The sequence below is a fragment of the Mesocricetus auratus genome, unplaced genomic scaffold, assembly GCF_017639785.1.
Source record: "Mesocricetus auratus isolate SY011 unplaced genomic scaffold, BCM_Maur_2.0 Super-Scaffold_100045, whole genome shotgun sequence".
Classification (NCBI taxonomy): Eukaryota; Metazoa; Chordata; class Mammalia; order Rodentia; family Cricetidae; genus Mesocricetus; species Mesocricetus auratus.
Genome location: NW_024429222.1, coordinates 2,104,002 through 2,121,292, shown reverse-complemented (window position 1 = coordinate 2,121,292; position 17,291 = coordinate 2,104,002). Strand labels below are relative to the sequence as shown.

General features: G+C 44.0%; 1 protein-coding gene across 1 annotated transcript in view; it reads left to right on the top strand.

Moving 5' to 3' along the window:
- The first annotated feature begins 799 nt into the window (after nt 1-799).
- Nucleotides 800-17,291, top strand: part of N4bp1 (NEDD4 binding protein 1) — a 38,085-nt gene continuing 21,593 nt past the window's right edge. The window contains exon 1 of the mRNA XM_040735280.1: nt 800-1,078. Within this exon, the coding sequence (XP_040591214.1) occupies nt 881-1,078 (198 nt within the window). The 5' untranslated portion in view covers nt 800-880. The remainder of the gene's footprint in view (nt 1,079-17,291) is intronic.

Genomic DNA, 17,291 nt, shown 5'->3' with positions numbered 1-17,291 from the left:
CTCGTCATCTCCTCTCCCGCTTCCCATCTACTCCCGCTTCGCAATTCTCAGCTAAACCGGAAACCAGCAAGCCCTCCTGTCTTCCCCGGGGCTGAGGTCATAGGTTTGTTTCCACGACTAGCTTGCTATCCAAACTCCCAGTCCTTATGAGGACCCCCAAAGCACTCTTAATCGGAGCCTTCTCCCACTTGGTTTTTGAGACAAAGTTTCACTTGGAACTATGTATCTCAGGCCTCCCTTCAGCAGACGACTATTTGCCTACTTCATTCCCCAGCCTCCCTGGGATCCCAGACAATTGACACTATGTAGGCAATTTGTTTAGCCTTTCAATTCTCCGCTCGCAGTCCCATGTTCTTTTCCTGTTATCCTTTTGTTTTTCTTCTGAAAGAAGTTAAATAGGGGAAGGAATTAAAGAGAACGAGAAGGAGAGAGGGAAAGAAGAATCATCTGCCTACCAATGTAAAACCAGAAACTTCCATCTAACTAACAGATGCCCAAAGGTACCAGCCCCTCGTCAAATATGGCTACCCAGGCCTCGCCTGAAAACGCTTGCCCTTAACCAACATGGTGGCCGCGTGTGGCGTCGACTTCCGTCGCCCTCAGCCACCAACCCACCCTTCGCGGCGGGGCGGCGAGCTTCAATGACGGCGGCGGGCTGAGCGCATGCGTGGCGGGGGCTGGGGCGGCGGGGCGGCGGGAGTCACTGCCCACAGTTGCTAAGCGGCGGCGGCGGCCGTGTCGTGATGGTGTAGCGGGGCCTGCGGGCGGGCGGGCGGGCGAGGCGGCCCACGCCTCCTGAGCGGCTCGGTGCAGCGGCGGCGGCACGCTGAGGGGGCGTCGCCGCCGCCGGCCCCCGGCGCCACGGGAGGCCGCGCCCGCCATGGCGGCCCGGGTGGTGCTGGACGAGTTCACGGCGCCCGCCGAGAAGGCGGCGCTGCTGGAGCGGAGCCGCGGCCGCATCGAGGCTCTGTTCGGCGTGGGCCTGGCGGTGCTCGGCGTCCTCGGGGCGGAGGAGCCGCTGCCCGCGCGCATCTGGCTGCAGCTCCGCGGCGCGCAGGAGGCGGTGCACAGCGCCAAGGTGAGTCCGGTCCGGCCTGGCTCGCCCGGCCGCGGGGCTTAGCGGTTTCATCCCGGGAGCCTCGGTGCCCTCCCCTCGCACCCCCCGTTTGCAAAGGGCGCTGCGAAAGCATCTCCCTCACTGGTCCCTGGCGAACTCGAAAGTAGGCGAGGTGCGCAGGAAGGCAGAGCGGTCGGGCCCGGAGCACGCGCGCTGCGCGGTCGCCCTGCCTCTCCTCCAGTCCCCTGGATGTGCGCGCAGGGCTCGACGCTCCCGGTTGGTTTTCACCCTCCAGGCCGCCGCGGCAGGGTTTCCGAACGCTTTGGAGATCCTAGGCCCTCTTGGAAGTTGGGAAGAGAAAGCATAGTGATAAGTAACGGCCAGACACTTCAGAGGGAAGGATGTTTAGCAGCTGCTTTGAAAATAACATTACTCCTGTATTGTTGACGTCTTACTAGTGTTTGATGCTTGTAGCACATCTGACATGCCGCCGAGTACTATAAAAAGGAGCAACGCAGCCTTTAAAAACCCAGCGAGGACGCTGTGATAGGACTCTTTTCCTTCTATTAAACGAACAGCTGGAGAAACTGAAACTAAGCGGTGACTCACCTTGTGTTTAATCAGTATATCAGACCTCATACCTACTCAACACCGCCGTCAGGCCCCTCCCCCTCGTCAGAAAACAGTAGCAAAATTTGACTGTGAAGCCTTCTATGCCTACAAAATCTCATCGAGCCAGTGAAATAGCCAAGGAGTCGACAGGCTGCCTGGGGAAAAGGGCATTTTAGTTGTTTCTATGCAAGAGAGCCCTACAAGACATGCGTGGGAGATAGGCCTGATGGCCAAAGCTGTGTGGTGTAGCATCGTAAGCTCCAGGGGAGGAGTAGGAAGTTGAGGGATAAGGTGGTGCTTCCTCTCCTGTGGTATTTGGAGGGTCAGATCTGGGAACTTTGGGAGAAAGCCCCTCGCTGCTTCTCCCGGTTTGAAGTCACCAGCTTCTCGAAGCCTAGTATTTTGAACTTTACTTCCTGAACACCTTCAGGTACCCACGTTTCTCCAAACTTTCCCATCTGTAAGGCACCAGAATTCATGGGTAAGGAGTTTGTTTCTAGAACCCGAATGGGTGATGCTTGTCAAACTGCTTAGCTCTAGGGAGACCGTTTTTACACACTACATCACAAATTTCACACTACCCTTGAGTGACTGTAGCTCCTGATGTAGTTAGATTTAATTTTAAAAGATGCCTGTTTTTAATATGAGTAGTCTATAAGGCACTTGTATGATTCTTCCAAGAGTGGGCTGAAATCATTGATGCTGGGTCCAGTTGGTTTTCTTGTGCTTAATTCCTTAAGTGGGTTCTTTGATTTCGAACAAATGGTATAGCCCCTTCCCGTTTCCCTCCTTTCTCCTCAGCACCCACTCTCTTACTACTCAGGGCTAAAAACATGCCTGAGGCCTGTCAGCTCTAAATGTTCCACCATGCACCCATCCCTCTCCTTACCCTGGCCTGTGCTTCCGTTAGGGCTCTTGTTCCCGTGGTGTTCCTTCTGGCTTCATTACTTTTATTGCATTGGTCCCTGCCTCCTGGTTCACTTTCTATTAGACTGTCGTCCTCCTTCAGAAAGTCCTTGTGTGCTGGAACCTGTAGGGCTTCCTATCAGTGTGAACTGCCCTCTTAGAGAATACTGTAAGACAGTGTTGCTGTGGCGACTGGCTGGCCTTGAATTAGTCTCTGAGAGGACAGGCATGTGCCACCACAGGGGACCTACTAATTGTGTGCCATCTTGTTTTCTAGTGTGTGGGGCTGGTCTGTCGGCTGTGTGTCTACCCCAGAGGCAGGAAGTGCTCCCCTTCTACTTCACCTATCCTGCCAACCCTTCCAACCCCAGGTCTCTAGGGTGTCTGCCAGTGCCACACAATTTAGCACAGCCAATGGGAAAGGTGTGGCATATGGTATTTTGGTAATGGTAATGCCACCGCCCTGTTATCTTTTCAACATGTATTACTCACAATGTAACCTTCCCACTTACAAGAAATCCTTTTTCCTCTCCCTTGAGGTTCGCGGTAAGAGTTGACTGCTATACTCAAGGGCAGCTTGTTTTACTTTGTAACTTTTTTTGGGGGGGGGAGCTGTTAACTTGGTATAAGAAGAAATGGCTTTGAGAGGGAAACACAGCTAAGAAAAGTTTAGTCAGGTGACTGTGGTGAAGCATACCGTAATCCCAGAACTCTGGAGGCTGAGGTGTGAGGGTGGTGGTCTGAGATCAGCCTGAGCTGCACAGAGGAACCCAGTCTCACAAACAAAAGTTTTTATTTGTGCTGAGGATGAGAGCCAGGGCCTTGTATACACTAGGTAAGCTGGACAAGCACTCTTCCATTGAGCTACACCCCAACCCAAGAAGAGTTTTAAGCAGCTCCTGTGGGGTCAGGGGGCACAGCTCAGTGGTAGAACACTTTGTAGCTTCAGTCCCTAGTGCCAAGAAAGAGAATGGGAGTTGGGGAGGCCACCTGCTCTGACTCTCAAGGTTGGATTTTCTGTTACAACTGTGAGAATGGACTGTGACTTAGTTAGGTCTACAGCAATCCGAGGGAGGCAAGAGGGAGCTACTGTTTGAGCAAGATAATGCCTGTGAAAGCTCAGGAAAGGCATGAACTGACTGCCTAGTTTTGTGTGTTGGAGGAGGCGGCACTTGTGGTGGACTTTGAAAAGCCAGGCAGATTACCAGGCACTTCATTGTTGACAAAGATGTGGAAGCCAGAAAATACCATATGAGGTGGAGTGTCATGACAGCATGCCAAGGTCCCTTGTGAGATATGACGGCTGGGAAACATGATTGCTCAACTCAAGACCTTGGATATGTAGGAGGGAGTCAGTGAGAGTTTTGACAGGAAAAGAATTTACCTGAAATGCCTGGATGGGTAATTTGAAGGCAAGAAGAGAGCCAGTAGTGAAAGGAATACTGTTTTAAGGTTGAGTTGGAGTTGGGTAGGGTGGCAAGGGACTTGGAACCTGAGTGAAAGTAGGGATTTAAAGTAGTTTAAACCCTGGAAGCTAGAAGGAATGGTTCATATTCTTTGACATGTTAGTGATGGGGCTTCCAGTCAATTTACAAATTTTTACTTATGTTTTAAGGGCAAAGTCTTGCCGTATAGCTCTCTGGCTGGCTTCTAACTGGAGATCCTCCTGCCTCTGCTCCTCAGTGCTGGGAGTATGGGGATGAACCTCCACGACTAGCAGGTGGTTAGCATGTGGGGGAAAGCTCACCTGCGAGGGAGTCAGTGTGTGGTTGTCCCTTACCCTCAAGGGTAGCAGAGGGACATGGACACAGGAGAGCATGATTCATGTAGCAGTTGACATGTGTTCAAAGTGTTGCAGTAATGAGAACAAGGAAAGGTTTCTCTTCTCTGACCAGAGAGGCTCCAGAAGATGAACGAGGGGAACATGGGCAAAATCCAGGTATCTGAAAGGTGTACTTTTACAAAGTTCCTTGAGTGAAGAGAGCATGGAGGAAATTTTGAGAGGTAGGAAGGGTATCTGGGCCTGCTGAGAGGGGGAGATGTAGAAAGTCTTCAGTGTGAACGATGGGGCTACGAAATGCCTTAGCATTTATCCTCTGGACTTGATGGCCACTGCTGGTTCGCAGTGAGGCAAGTACAGATGTGTGAGTGATGTCCAACAACTTGACACTTTCTGGGGACTTAAGAGGTAAGGTGTGTTCTGGCTAGTTTTATGTCAACTTGACACAAGGTAGAGTCATCTGAGAGGAGGGAACCTCAATTGAGAAAATGCCTCCATGAAATCAGGCTGTAGGCAAGCCTATAGAGCATTTTCTTAATTAGTGATTGATGGGGTAGGGCCCTTTCCACTGTGGGTGTGGCCAGCCCTAGGCTCGTGCTCCTGGGTTCTATAAGAAAGCAGGTGGAGCGAGTCATGGGAAGACAGCCAGTAAATAGCACCCTTCCATGGCTTATGCATTATTCCTGCCTCCAGGCTCCCACCTTGTTTGAGTTTTTGCCGTGGCTGGCCCCAGTGGACTGTGATTTCATGTATATATAAAACCAAATAAACTCTTTTCTCCCCACGTTGCTATTGGTCTTGGTGTTTCATCACAGCAATATTAACCCTAGCTGAGACAGTATGAGAAGATAGAAAATCTGGAGAGGACTTACCCATGCAGTGGGGGCAAATTTATATATATATATTGGTTTTATGAGACAGGGTTTCTCTGTATTGTTTTGCAGGCTGTCGGTCCAGCCCGGCCTCAGACTCACAGAGATCCACCTGCCTCTGCCTCCCGCGTGCTGGGATTAAAAGCGGGCACACCACGGCCCGACCTATATTTTTAATTCCATGTACAAGTATCAACAACAATTTTGTGTTAATATTTTTTTTCTTTTTTTTATCTTAAGGCTGTGTAACTCAAAATAGCTTGGAACTCTCAGTTTTCCTGCCTCAGCCTCTCACATGCTGGGATTAACAGGCCACATCTGGTCACATTGATACTCTTTGTAAAGTCACCTACACAAAACACAGCTGTCAAAGGAAGTAAAGGTCATTTACTCTGAACCAAATATGAATGACTGTGACCTAGGAGCACACATCTGGCTGCCCTGAATAGCATGTTTTTGTTGTTCTAGGAACACACATCTGGTTGCCCTAAATAACTTGGGTTTTTTTGTTGTTGTTTGTTTGCTTGCTTGTTTTTGAGACATGGTTTCTCTGTGTAGCCCTGGCCATCCTGGACCAGGGTGGCCTTGAACTCAGTGATTTCACCTGCCTCTGCCTCCCGGCTGCTGGGATTAAAGAGATGTGCCGCCACTACCAGGCTGAATAATATGCCTTAACATGGAAACAGTTATGTAAGCTTTCATTGTCAGAACAGAAGACAGTCATAAATCATCTATATCTGGTAGCACACACCTGCAATCCCAGCATTCTGAGGCAGGCAAGGAGGAGCACCACACATTCACAACCAGACTAGACTGTCATGCCAGCGGGGCTCTTCAGGAAGCACTGGAGAATTCTGGTGGAGGGATTTCAGGAAGAGTGATTCCTGGTTCATGAGTGAACAATAGACTTGTTCATGGAGGAAATAATTAGAACTGTGTGGCTGGGTAGTATCGTGAAACATTTGTGTTGATTTTACCAGAAAGGAATGTGGTAGCTTTTTTGCATTTCCTAGAATGATACTTTTTTTTTCTGCAAAGTTGTGAAAATCATCTTAAGAAACAGTGGTTGGCTCAGTGACTTTTATGGCTAATACTTTGGGGTTATTCCAGAATGTTGAAATGGGAGGTACTCATTGCCCTTCCCTGTTCTGTTCCCAGCCAGTATTGTAGGATTTGTTTTAAACTTGTATTTACCTGTTTTGTCAGAGTTGTGTATGCTGTATTCTGCATGGGGTCAGGAACAACTTGTTAAAGTTGGCTCTGTCCTTCCACCATGTAGGTCCTAGGGATTGAACTCAGGTCAGGCATGGTGGCAGGTAACTTTACTTGCTGAGGCATTTTGCAGATCCTATTGTAGGATTTTTTAAATGTATTTATCTTTCAAAGATGTTGTATGTATGGATATTTTGCCATTGTGTGTGTGAAATCTGTCTAGAAACACCAGAACAAAATAAATATAAAAATATTTTATTTTTATTTTAATGTGTATGGTATGAGCATTTTGCCTGTGGGTGTGGGTGTGTACCTAGTGTCTATGGAGAGAAGAAGAGTGTTGTTTGAAATGTTTTTTTACTCTTTTGGCTTTTTGAGGGGCCCTACTACCTAGCTCCCAAATAAATCACACATGGAGGCTTATTATTACTTATGAATGCCACATTTACCCCTTTTTGTTTAAATCAAAAGAAAGGTTTTAACTCTATAATAGTAAAGCTATATACAACAAAAACGGTTATCAAATTACAATGTTGGCTGTAGAGATGGGTCAGGGGTTAAGAGCACTGGCTGTTCTTCCAGAGGTCCTGAGTTTGATTCCTAGCAACCACATGGTGGCTCACAACCATTTATAATGAGATCTGGCACCCTTTTCTGGCCTGCAGCATACATGCAGACAGACCATTGTCTACATAATAAATAAATTAAAAAAATTACAGTTACCATATTTAGAGAAAATAATGTATTGTTTATCTTAGTGAACTTAAAGTTTTATACCCAACTTATTCTCTATTTTAATTAAGGAAAACTGTAACTATTAACTATCTAGTCTTTAACTCCATCTAAGACACCAAAAGGATATAATATTATTTAAGTTAACAAAAAGTGAATTTTAAACAATTTTCAATAACTCTAGAAATGACAGAGACATCTGAATGCCTGTACAGTCACCCAAAGTTCCTTTGCAACATTGGGGCATCCATCTTCAGCCCAAGGCTCATAGTGTTTGGAACACTTTTTGATGAAGCAGGAAATTTGAAGGACTGTCCCATCTATATTGGTAGTTTGTCAGTCACTGTCACTTTCTTTTGTATCCTGTAGAATGTCTGGCAGTTTCTTTTTTTTTTTTTTTTTTTTTTTTTGAGACAGGGTTTCTCTGTGGTTTTGGAGGCTGTACTGGAACTCACTCTGTAGACCAGGCTGGCCTTGAACTCACAGAGATCCACCTGCCTCTGCCTCCCGAGTGCTGGGATTAAAGGCATGCGCCACCAACGCCCGGTGGCAGTTTCTTTTTTTGAAGTAGAAATTTTGAAGGACTGTCTTGCCTTGTTTTGACAAAGTTTAACAGTCTTTTTCCTGTGTATCCTGCAGAATGTCTGTACAGCACGTTGTCATCAGTCACAGGCAACAGTTTTTCTGCCCTGTGGTTAACCTTGCCACAAATGAAAACACACTCCATTAGGAATTTCTTCAGTGCCCATCATCTCTGTAGTAAATCTGTACTGCCAGGAGCAGATTTGTCTCATTGTCACAAAAAGCCCTAAATTAACAAAACATTTTAGGTCTTTGAAAAGTTTGAAGCCCATCTGTCTACCTAAAATATATCTCTATGATCTGGAAAACATACCTAGCATATCTACAAACTTGTTATAGATGACTAACTACTGACCTGTTGGTTTTTTTTAATCCAAAATAGTTTGTAATAATAGCTTTTAAGAACTAGAATTTTACCTTACTTTTTAAAAATTGAACTGCCTAGGTCCAATACCTTAAAGAGCAGAAACTTATACACAATATGTTATGACAAAAATAACCTTAAATTGATATCAATATACAAAAATCCTTTAAACAAGTAGAAGCATATATACAATGTGCTGTAACAAAAAAACGACCCTATATTTGTATCAATGTACAAAAGTCCTTTAAACAAGAGTAAAAACATATATACATTGTAACAAAATTGACTTTGAATTAGTATCCATGTACCAAATCCATGCCAACGTAAAATATCTGAGATTAATGTTTTTTAAAATCCTATATTCCCCTAAATTATAACAAACATCTATAATTCACAAAATAACCAAAGCCTCCCAAACCATTTATTGAAATGTGGGTATAGTATTCTCCAAACTGCTTCCTGTTGAATGTGGGTGAAGGCATCTTTAGGGTTCCCAGAGAGAAAATTTGAGATAAAAAGTCCTGGAAGACAAGTTATAACCTTTGTTGATAGATATCACCTGTCAATTTTTAGGAGGTCTCCCTTGATCAGACCAGATCCATACCAACCTGGAACAAATCCACACCCTCTTTTCTCCTGTGGAAACAAGTAAAACCACTTCTCCAAAGCATTTTTTATTTTCATTTGACAAATACAGTTTTTGACTTTTTAAATTTAAGGCATTTAAAAAATACCTAGACTGGCTTATTTCCATAGTCCCTTTTTAAATTCCAGGTCTCTTAGCAGCTGTCCTTTGCTTTTTAGCAATCATAAAATTTAAAATCAACACAATAGTACACAGGATCCAGACTCCTGGTGTTTTCCATCTTTACATGGCTCTTTTCTTTTCCTCTTACTTTTACTATCTTTTTAAAGACTTTATTTTTTAATCTATTTAGTTTTTAATGACTGTTCATACTCTTTTTCTTTCTTAAGTCTACACACATTATGAAACACTAGAACCTATTTAGAGGATTTTGTGTCTGCACCTCTTTTACTGCATATCTTTTAGGCTTTTTGACAACATGAGCAAACTTTAGACTGTTGCCAGTCAGTGGTGGTGCACGCTTTTAATCCTAGCATTCTGGACGCAGAGTTAGAGGCCAGCCTGGTCTACAAAGCGAGTGCCAGGATAGGCTCCAAAGCTACAGAGAAACCCTGTCTCAAAAAAAAAAAAAAAAAAAAAAAAAAAAAAAGAAAGAAAGAAAGAAAAAAAAAAGAAAGAAAGAAAAGAAAAAGAAAGAAAGAAAGCAAGCTTTAGATTGTTAAGCTACATCCAATCCTCTGTGTGTGCTCTCTTGACTGGCTCTGTCCACTCTCCGGGTGGGTTATGAAAGCCAAGCCTAAAGCTTGCCACCATGGCATAGTCAACGATGACATTGAATTTCCAGTCTTCTTTCCCCAGTCCCAGGTGTTGGGATCATAGGCATGCACTACTATACTCAGTTTTATGCTGTTGAAATGGAGCACGCACACACATACCTTTTTGTCATTTTAGTCACTCTTTCTTTTTTTAATATTCTATTTATTTAATGTGTATAGTTTTCTGCTTGCAGGCCAGCAGAGGGCACCAGATCTCATTCAAGGTGGTTGTAAGCCACCATGTGGTTGCCGGGAATTAAACTCAGGACCTCTGGAAAAACAGTGCTCTTAACCACTGAGCCATCTCTCCAGCCCCCAGCCACTCTTTCTTAATGTTTTGCCACATCATTGTTGCAAGATGTTGGTTCATGTTTCCAAACCACCACCACCTATAACTATTAGTTAGACATTAATTGATTTGTTCAGGGTTTCTGAGCAGTGATGCATTTGGGTCATATAATTTGGGTGTGTAGGCGAGGAGCGTACTAGGTCTGTAGGATGATTGACCCTCAAGATGCCAGAGCTGCCGGGAGCATCTCCTCAAGCTGTAACAGCCAGGTATATCTCCCAATGTTGCTGGATGCCTGGAGAATTATGCCTGTTTGAGAATCACTGAATTTAATGGCTAAGGGCATTCCCCACCCCCTAAAAATGTGCTGTCTACTAGACTTGTGATAAACATTACAACTTAATAAGGCACTCCTGTATATATAAAGCAGAGGTTAATATACATACTCCCCGTTTCCTCAGATGATGTTTTTTGGACAAGGGTAGAGGAAGGAAAGGTTAAAGTTTGTAACAAAAATAAGTGGCCATGCTAATGCAAACCAGAGGTTTTGAACAAGACCCCTCGGAGCTTGAACATTAGTCCTGTGTAGTTGGACTTTCCTGGGCCACCAGCTCACAAATAATGACACAAAGACTTATTAATTATGAAAGCTCAGTGTATAGCTTAGGTTTGTTCTTAACTAGTTCTTATAATTTAAATTAACCCATTTCTATTAATCCCCATCCTGCCATATGGCATTACTTCTCTTCCATCATGTACTTCCTGTTTCCTCTCCATGTTTCCTGGCATTTCCTGCATGCCTAGATTCCTTTTCCTTTTTCTCCCCAGAAATCCCTCCTATACCTCCAGCATAGCTATTGGCTGTTCAGCTTTTATTAAAGCAATCCCATCAATACATCTTCACACAGTATATAAATATCCCACAACAGTCCTGCCCATTAGGAAGCTTTCTAGAGTGTGCATTTAGAAACACTTCTTACATTGTAACAAGGGGTAGACAAGTTATTGTATCAAGGGCCTAATAAAATTGATGGGTAGAAAAAAGTTGGATTTGTGGTTGATTACAGTGTGTACATTGACTCTAAGCCACTGTTCATTAAAAGAGAACTGGGATCAAAGATGGGTTGGAGGAGAGCTATCAGCTCCAACTCAGACCAAATTGAGGCATTTTTGGAGTATAATATCCTGATGGAAATGCCAGGGGGTAAGTAGTCTTGTGACCGAACAGTGTTGAGGCTAGAGGCAGAAGTTTGAGTTTATTACCAAGACAATGAAAGTTAGGATTGGCACTTGGGGAGGCTGGGAATGTAATTGAGAGGAGCTACCTGGAGATAATTTTGGGAACTACCCTCCTTTGAGGGCAATAGGAAATTATAGGAAAGGATTTGGGACATAGTCAGGACAAGAGACACTCAGTGGTACCCTGGACAAACCCGACACTCCTGTATGAGGAACAGCACTCCAGTCCTGAGAGGCCAGAGAGGCTTTGCTGGGTGAACTTTCTGGCAGCGGTAAGGTTCTAGTGGGGCAGCAAGACCAGTTGTATTTCCACAGTTTGAATCAGAAAGAGGCATATGTATGGGTTAAATGACTTCCGATTTGCGGGAATGTACCTGGTTTATTGAAAATAATACCTGTTTGCCATGCAGATCCCAGAGCCAGGCTCTGACTAAAGCCCAGAGCATGACTAGTGATTTGATCATTTCTTGTTCGCTGGGAAAGTGAAGGAAAAACCAATCAGGGTTAGTGGAGAGCCTTTGTAGCAATGACTTAAGATGCTTGCACCCATGTCAGGCTTTATGCATTCATAGCATGTGTGAAGAGGAAAGTTCTTACCAGAGACGGATTGCTTGCTTGCGAGGGTCATGTTCTGTAGCCCAAATTGAACACTTTGGTGCAGTTGTCGCTGTCTGCATTCAAGAGATTCCGTGTGAATAGGAATCCAGCTTTCAAGGGGTTGACTCTAAAATGGGTGTACAAGCTACTGTTTTCATACACTGTGAAGGCAGAAGGAGGACCAAGATAAGAACCATTCACACGTGGTAGCAAAGCTGAAGGAAACCATTTGGTAGGACTGGGAACCCTAGGCATGTGTATAGACACTGTGACAGGAGGTGAAAAGAGGATCTGGTGTAGGCTGGAGAGAATCTCAGAGGTTAAGAGCACTTCCTGTCCTTTCAGAGGGCCTGAGTCTGGTTTCAAGCTTCCAAGTTAGGTGACTCACAGCTACCTGTAACTTCATACGGATTCCCTGTGGGGATCTAGTGCCCATTTCTCGCCTCCGTAGACACCAGTACACTCATTGTGAACTTACATAGAAGTCTGCACACACAAGCACGCATGCGCGCGCGCACACTCACACACACACACACACACACACACACACACACACACACACACACACACACTTGTTTTGAGATAGTCTATGTGGCCACGGCTGTCCTGAAACTCACTGTGTAGACCAGGCTGGCCTCATAGCATAGAGAACGGCCTGCCTCTGCCTCCCGAGTGTTAGAATTAAAGGTAAGCTCCACCACATACATACCTCTCTCTTTCCTGTTTTTGATAAGAGTCTGGTGCCTGGGGAAACGTGGCACATAAGGGCATGACTTTGAAACTGGAGACAAGTCTTTTTTTGTTTTGCTTAGTTTTTTAATATTTATTATTTTGTTTTTTTGAGACAAGATTTTATTCTGTAGCCCAGGCTAGTGTCAGAATCATGGCTGTTCTTCTAAGCTGTGATTATATATAAAAGCCACCAAACCTGGTGTTACTATTTTTCTTTTTTTGAGATGGGTCTTGGTGAGTTGTCCGGATGGTCTTGAAGACAGTGCTCAGACCTCAGGCTATCAAGTAGCTGGGACACAGACGAGCAGATAAGGGGTTGTTCACACATTGATATCATTGTACACTTTCCACTAAGAGCAAAGAAGGTGACAGTAAAAATAATTGGGGTCTTGAAAACACTTGGGGGATAGTAAGAATGAAAGATGCATTGCCTTGGAAAGGTTCTAGAGGTTGTCAAATTACAGAGATTGACAGATTTTTTTTTTAACACAGGAACCTGTCATGAGTAGTTTCTGAGTATGGCTTTGTTGTTATTGTTTCTCTAGAAGTGTTTGGTAGACAGTGGAGAGAGATGGTGGAAAGAAAGTGAATAGGAAAAGTGACAGAATGCATTCCTAACTTGTCTATTATTAATATAGACAAGAGATGGAGACATAATGTAGACTTGTTGGAACTTTGTAGATTATTGGTGCTGAGGAATTTGTGTTTTCTCAGGCTACAGGTTATTTTTAATTCGTGTATATGATTTTGGATGCATGTTAGTGCCTAAAAGTAGAAGTCTTTCTTATTTTCCTATGATAATATAGAACATTTTCTTCTCTTCTTGTTTTGTTTTTGAGACAGGGTGTCATGTAGCCCAAGGAGACTTGAAGTACTGGATGACAGGTGTTTGCCACAATGCCCAGCCCGGACAGCTTAGAGCTTCCTTGCCTTCATAGTGTCTCCTGCCTCAGCGATGACTTGGGCATCTGTTCGTCCGTGTGGTGATGCTTCTGGTAGCTAGCAGAGCTACTCAGTTCTACACACTGGTGGTTGCTTTTGGGTTGCTTGATCATCAGTTTCACGTGCTTCGCAGGCTGTACCCTTCTCTATTGGTCGCCAGAGCCCCCTGGCTGTGTGCTTCCAAGAGGAGGTTGTAATGGTGAACAGTGCTGTAGGAAGCTTCCCCAGGTGCTGGCCTGCTCGTAGCTGCTTTACCCTCTTCTAGTTTGAGCTACTTTTGGAATAGCACAAGTTGCTGGGGAAACTTCTCTGGGCTTGTGGGAAGAGACTGAATGCAGATGTGGTGGTACATGCTTGATCCCAACATTCCAGAGACAGAGGCAGAAGGATTGCAAGTTCCAGGTCAGCCCAATCAAGAAGACCTTGTCTCAAAAGGAGGGATGTTAGCTCAGTGATAGTAACACCTGCCTAACATGCATGAGACCTTGGATTTAACCCCTTGTGCATCAGTAGAAAGGGGAAGGAGGGAGGAAAATAAATCATTGTTATTCACTGATCTCAACATCTAGGTCAGTTTTACATTTTCTCTTGGTTGCATGATATTGCGAACACACAAAGTCACTTAACTGTAATAAGGTTAAGACAAAGAAAGTTCTTTTTTCTTTTTTAGTTGAAAATAAAGTTTTGTACAATATATTCTGATTACTGTTTTCCTTCCCCAAGTCCTCCCAGATCCTCCCAAATCCATAGCCTTTCTTGCTTTCTGTCATTGGAAAACAAATGGGTACCACCTTCTGCATTGTTAGTTCCTGGCATATGCTAGATGCTGTAGTAGCGTGTGAGTGACTGGATGAACAAGTGCATGCATAGACCAGGTTCTGCTACGCTTCTAGTAGAATTACACTTAATACAGTCTGGACCTTTCCTGCATGTTCCTCCAAGTCCCCTTTTTCTGGAGCGTGTGATCATGGTGAGGGAATCTACCTCTAGAAGACCCTGTCTTTAGCTTTGTTTTACTTCATTTTTGTTTGTTGAGACAGCCTCTCACTGTGTAGCTCTAGCTGGACTGAAACTCACTATGTAGACCAGCCTGGCCCTGAATTCACAGAATCCTTCCGCTTCTAACACCCAAGCACTGGGACTAAAGGCGTGCATCATTATGCCTGCCAACTTCATGTTTCTTTCTATTCTAGTTTTTAAAATTGTGTTAGAAATGAAAGTATAAAGCTTGTTTATAAATTCTTCTTGTACCAAATTTGTAATACTTTGATTTATGTGAATAAAGTATATGAAATTTTAAATAATTAGGAAAGACTGAGCATGTTAGCTGTTTGCCTTTAACCCTGGCATTGGGTGACCTGGAGCTGTAATTATAGGTAGTGGTTTTGAATCACTCAACATGGGTTCTCACAGTACATGCTGAGCCATCTGTCCAGCCTTCCTCCTCCTCTTCCTTGTTTGTTTATTTATTTATTTTGTGTATTGAGGCCAGGTCTTACTCTCAGACCGCATTGAAGCATTAAACTTGGGGCAATCCTGTTGCATGAACATTCCAAACCGTAGGGCATTGGAGCCACAACTCAAGACAGATGTGTTACTTGTCAAACGTGCCAGCATTCTTAGGACTTAGGTTCAGCATCTCACACTACTCTTGGAACCAAGATCTCTAGGCTGACTGGACTCACTATGTAGCTCTGTTACTAGCTATCCTCCTGCCTCAGCCTCACATCCTGAAGGAGTTTGTACTCTCTTTCCATCATGTAGGTCCCAGGGACCAAATTCTGGTCATCAGACTTTGGCAGCAAGCACATTTACCTGCTGAGTCATCTTGCCAGGACTAAAATCTGCATTTTATAAAATGAACAAAGGGTCTGGGAAGTAGCGCGGCAGTAGAATACTAGCCTGTGATGTACAAGGCCCTAGGTTCAATTCCTAGGGCCAGAAGGAAAAATGACACACACATACTAAATTAATCAATTAATAGAATGAGCAAATGAAACCAATGTAGGAATTTCATATTGGTTGCTAAATAAGTAGTTAATGTTTTAGAAGTCAAGGTTCTTTTTCCATATCCTCAACATAAAGTTGCTTTCTGTTCCCCCTACATACAGTATTAAATTAGGCAGTCCACTTAAAATAACTGGTGTGGCCATAGACAGGGACACTCGTGCTGGATCTTAATCTTCATTGAGACATAAAGTAGAGCCGGGCGTTGGTGGCGCATGCCTTTAATCCCAGCACTCGGGAGGCAGAGGCAGGCAGATCTCTGTGAGTTCGAGGCCGGGCTGGACCGACAGCCTCCAAAATAATACAGAGAAACCCTGTCTCGTAAAACAAAACAAAACAACAACAACAACAAAAAGACATAAAGTAGCTGGGCATTGGTGGCACACGTTGTTTATCCCAGCACTTGGGAGGCAGAGGCAGGCAAATCTCTGTGAGTTCGAGGCCAGCCTGATCTACAGAGCAAGTTCCAGGACAGCCTCCAAAACAATACAGTGAAACCCTGTCTTGAAAAACCAAAACAAAACAAAAAAACAAAACCATAAAATATTCAGTTCTCTGTATGGATGAGAGCTTGTACCATCCAGACTACTCCTGGAGGAGAGGACACTTAGATTTTCTTTGTCAAAGCATCGTACAATTACTTAATTTGAAGAAAGTTGAATAATTCTTGTATATATAAATAATATGCATTGGTTATGTGTCAATGAAAATAGACCTCTTAGAATGTTTTTGCCGGTTGGAGAAATGACTCTGACACTTTCACACTAATGCAAATAAATAAATTTAAATAAATTATTTTTTAAATGATTTTTGTCTACATTTTGACAAAATGACATTTCCCTGTTTTATTTATTTCTTTGAGGTTTGTCCCCCCTTTGCATATTTGAATATTTTGCCTGCATGTGTATCTGTGCAGCACACACATACAGCGCCCTTGAAGGCCAGAAGAGGGGATCGGTTTCCCTGGAACTAGGGTTGCAGAGTGTTGTGAGCCACCGGGTAGGTGCTGGGAATTAGACGTGGGCCCACTGGCAGAGGAGCCAGTGCTCTTAACCTCTAACACATCTCTCCAGCCCCAAACATTTGTAAAAAGCAGTATATAGAACTAGCTATAGGGACACAAACTTTAATAACTGCATTTGGAATGTGAACACTGAGGGATCAGGAGTTGGTTCAAGGGCAACCATATCACAGGGGACCTGTCTCACAAAGCAGACACACAGGGTTAGTCCCTTTTCAAGCTTGGGTTGTGGATCCTGGTCACAAAGAATAAAAAATAGTATGTCCTCCTCAGTTAATCTTCTGATGGAGAAATGAGTGTTTTATGAGTTTGTTGCTGAAATCGGCAACTGTGTACCAGCAAGTCAAGCTTCCTATTCTTCAAAGCTGTCTCCATGTGTAACCCTGGCTGGCCTGGAACTCACGGAGAGCTCCTGTCTCTGTCTCATGGGTGTTAGAATTAAAACTGGTGCCATCATGTGCAGCAAGATCCTTTATGGAGAAATCCCTATCAAAGGAAATTATCATTTAAGAGTAAAATAGAGCATTCTTAGTTAAAGAAAAAGTAAAGGGAAACCATTGCTAACAGTCACCTGCATAAGAATTGCTGGGCTGGAGACATGGGTTAAGAGTGTGTATGGACCCAAGTGCCTGAGTCCAATTGCCAGCACCTGTCAGATGGCTCAAACACCTGTTACTCCAGCTCCAGGGGATCAGATACCCCTGACCTCTGTAGATACACTCAGGTGTACATCCTCCCCACCCCATAATTAAAAATGACAAAAAATAACTTTTTAAAAAGTTCCTGAAGTTCTAAATTGCTGAAGTTTACACGAAAGTAGTGAATGCCTGAGTAAATGCAATTGGCTACTTTCTTCCTTTGTGATGTTTTGTTATGCAAAGTGTCATGGTGTAGCCTAGACCAGTGACCTTAAACTCAGACTTCTGTTTCAGCCTCTTTAGTGCTG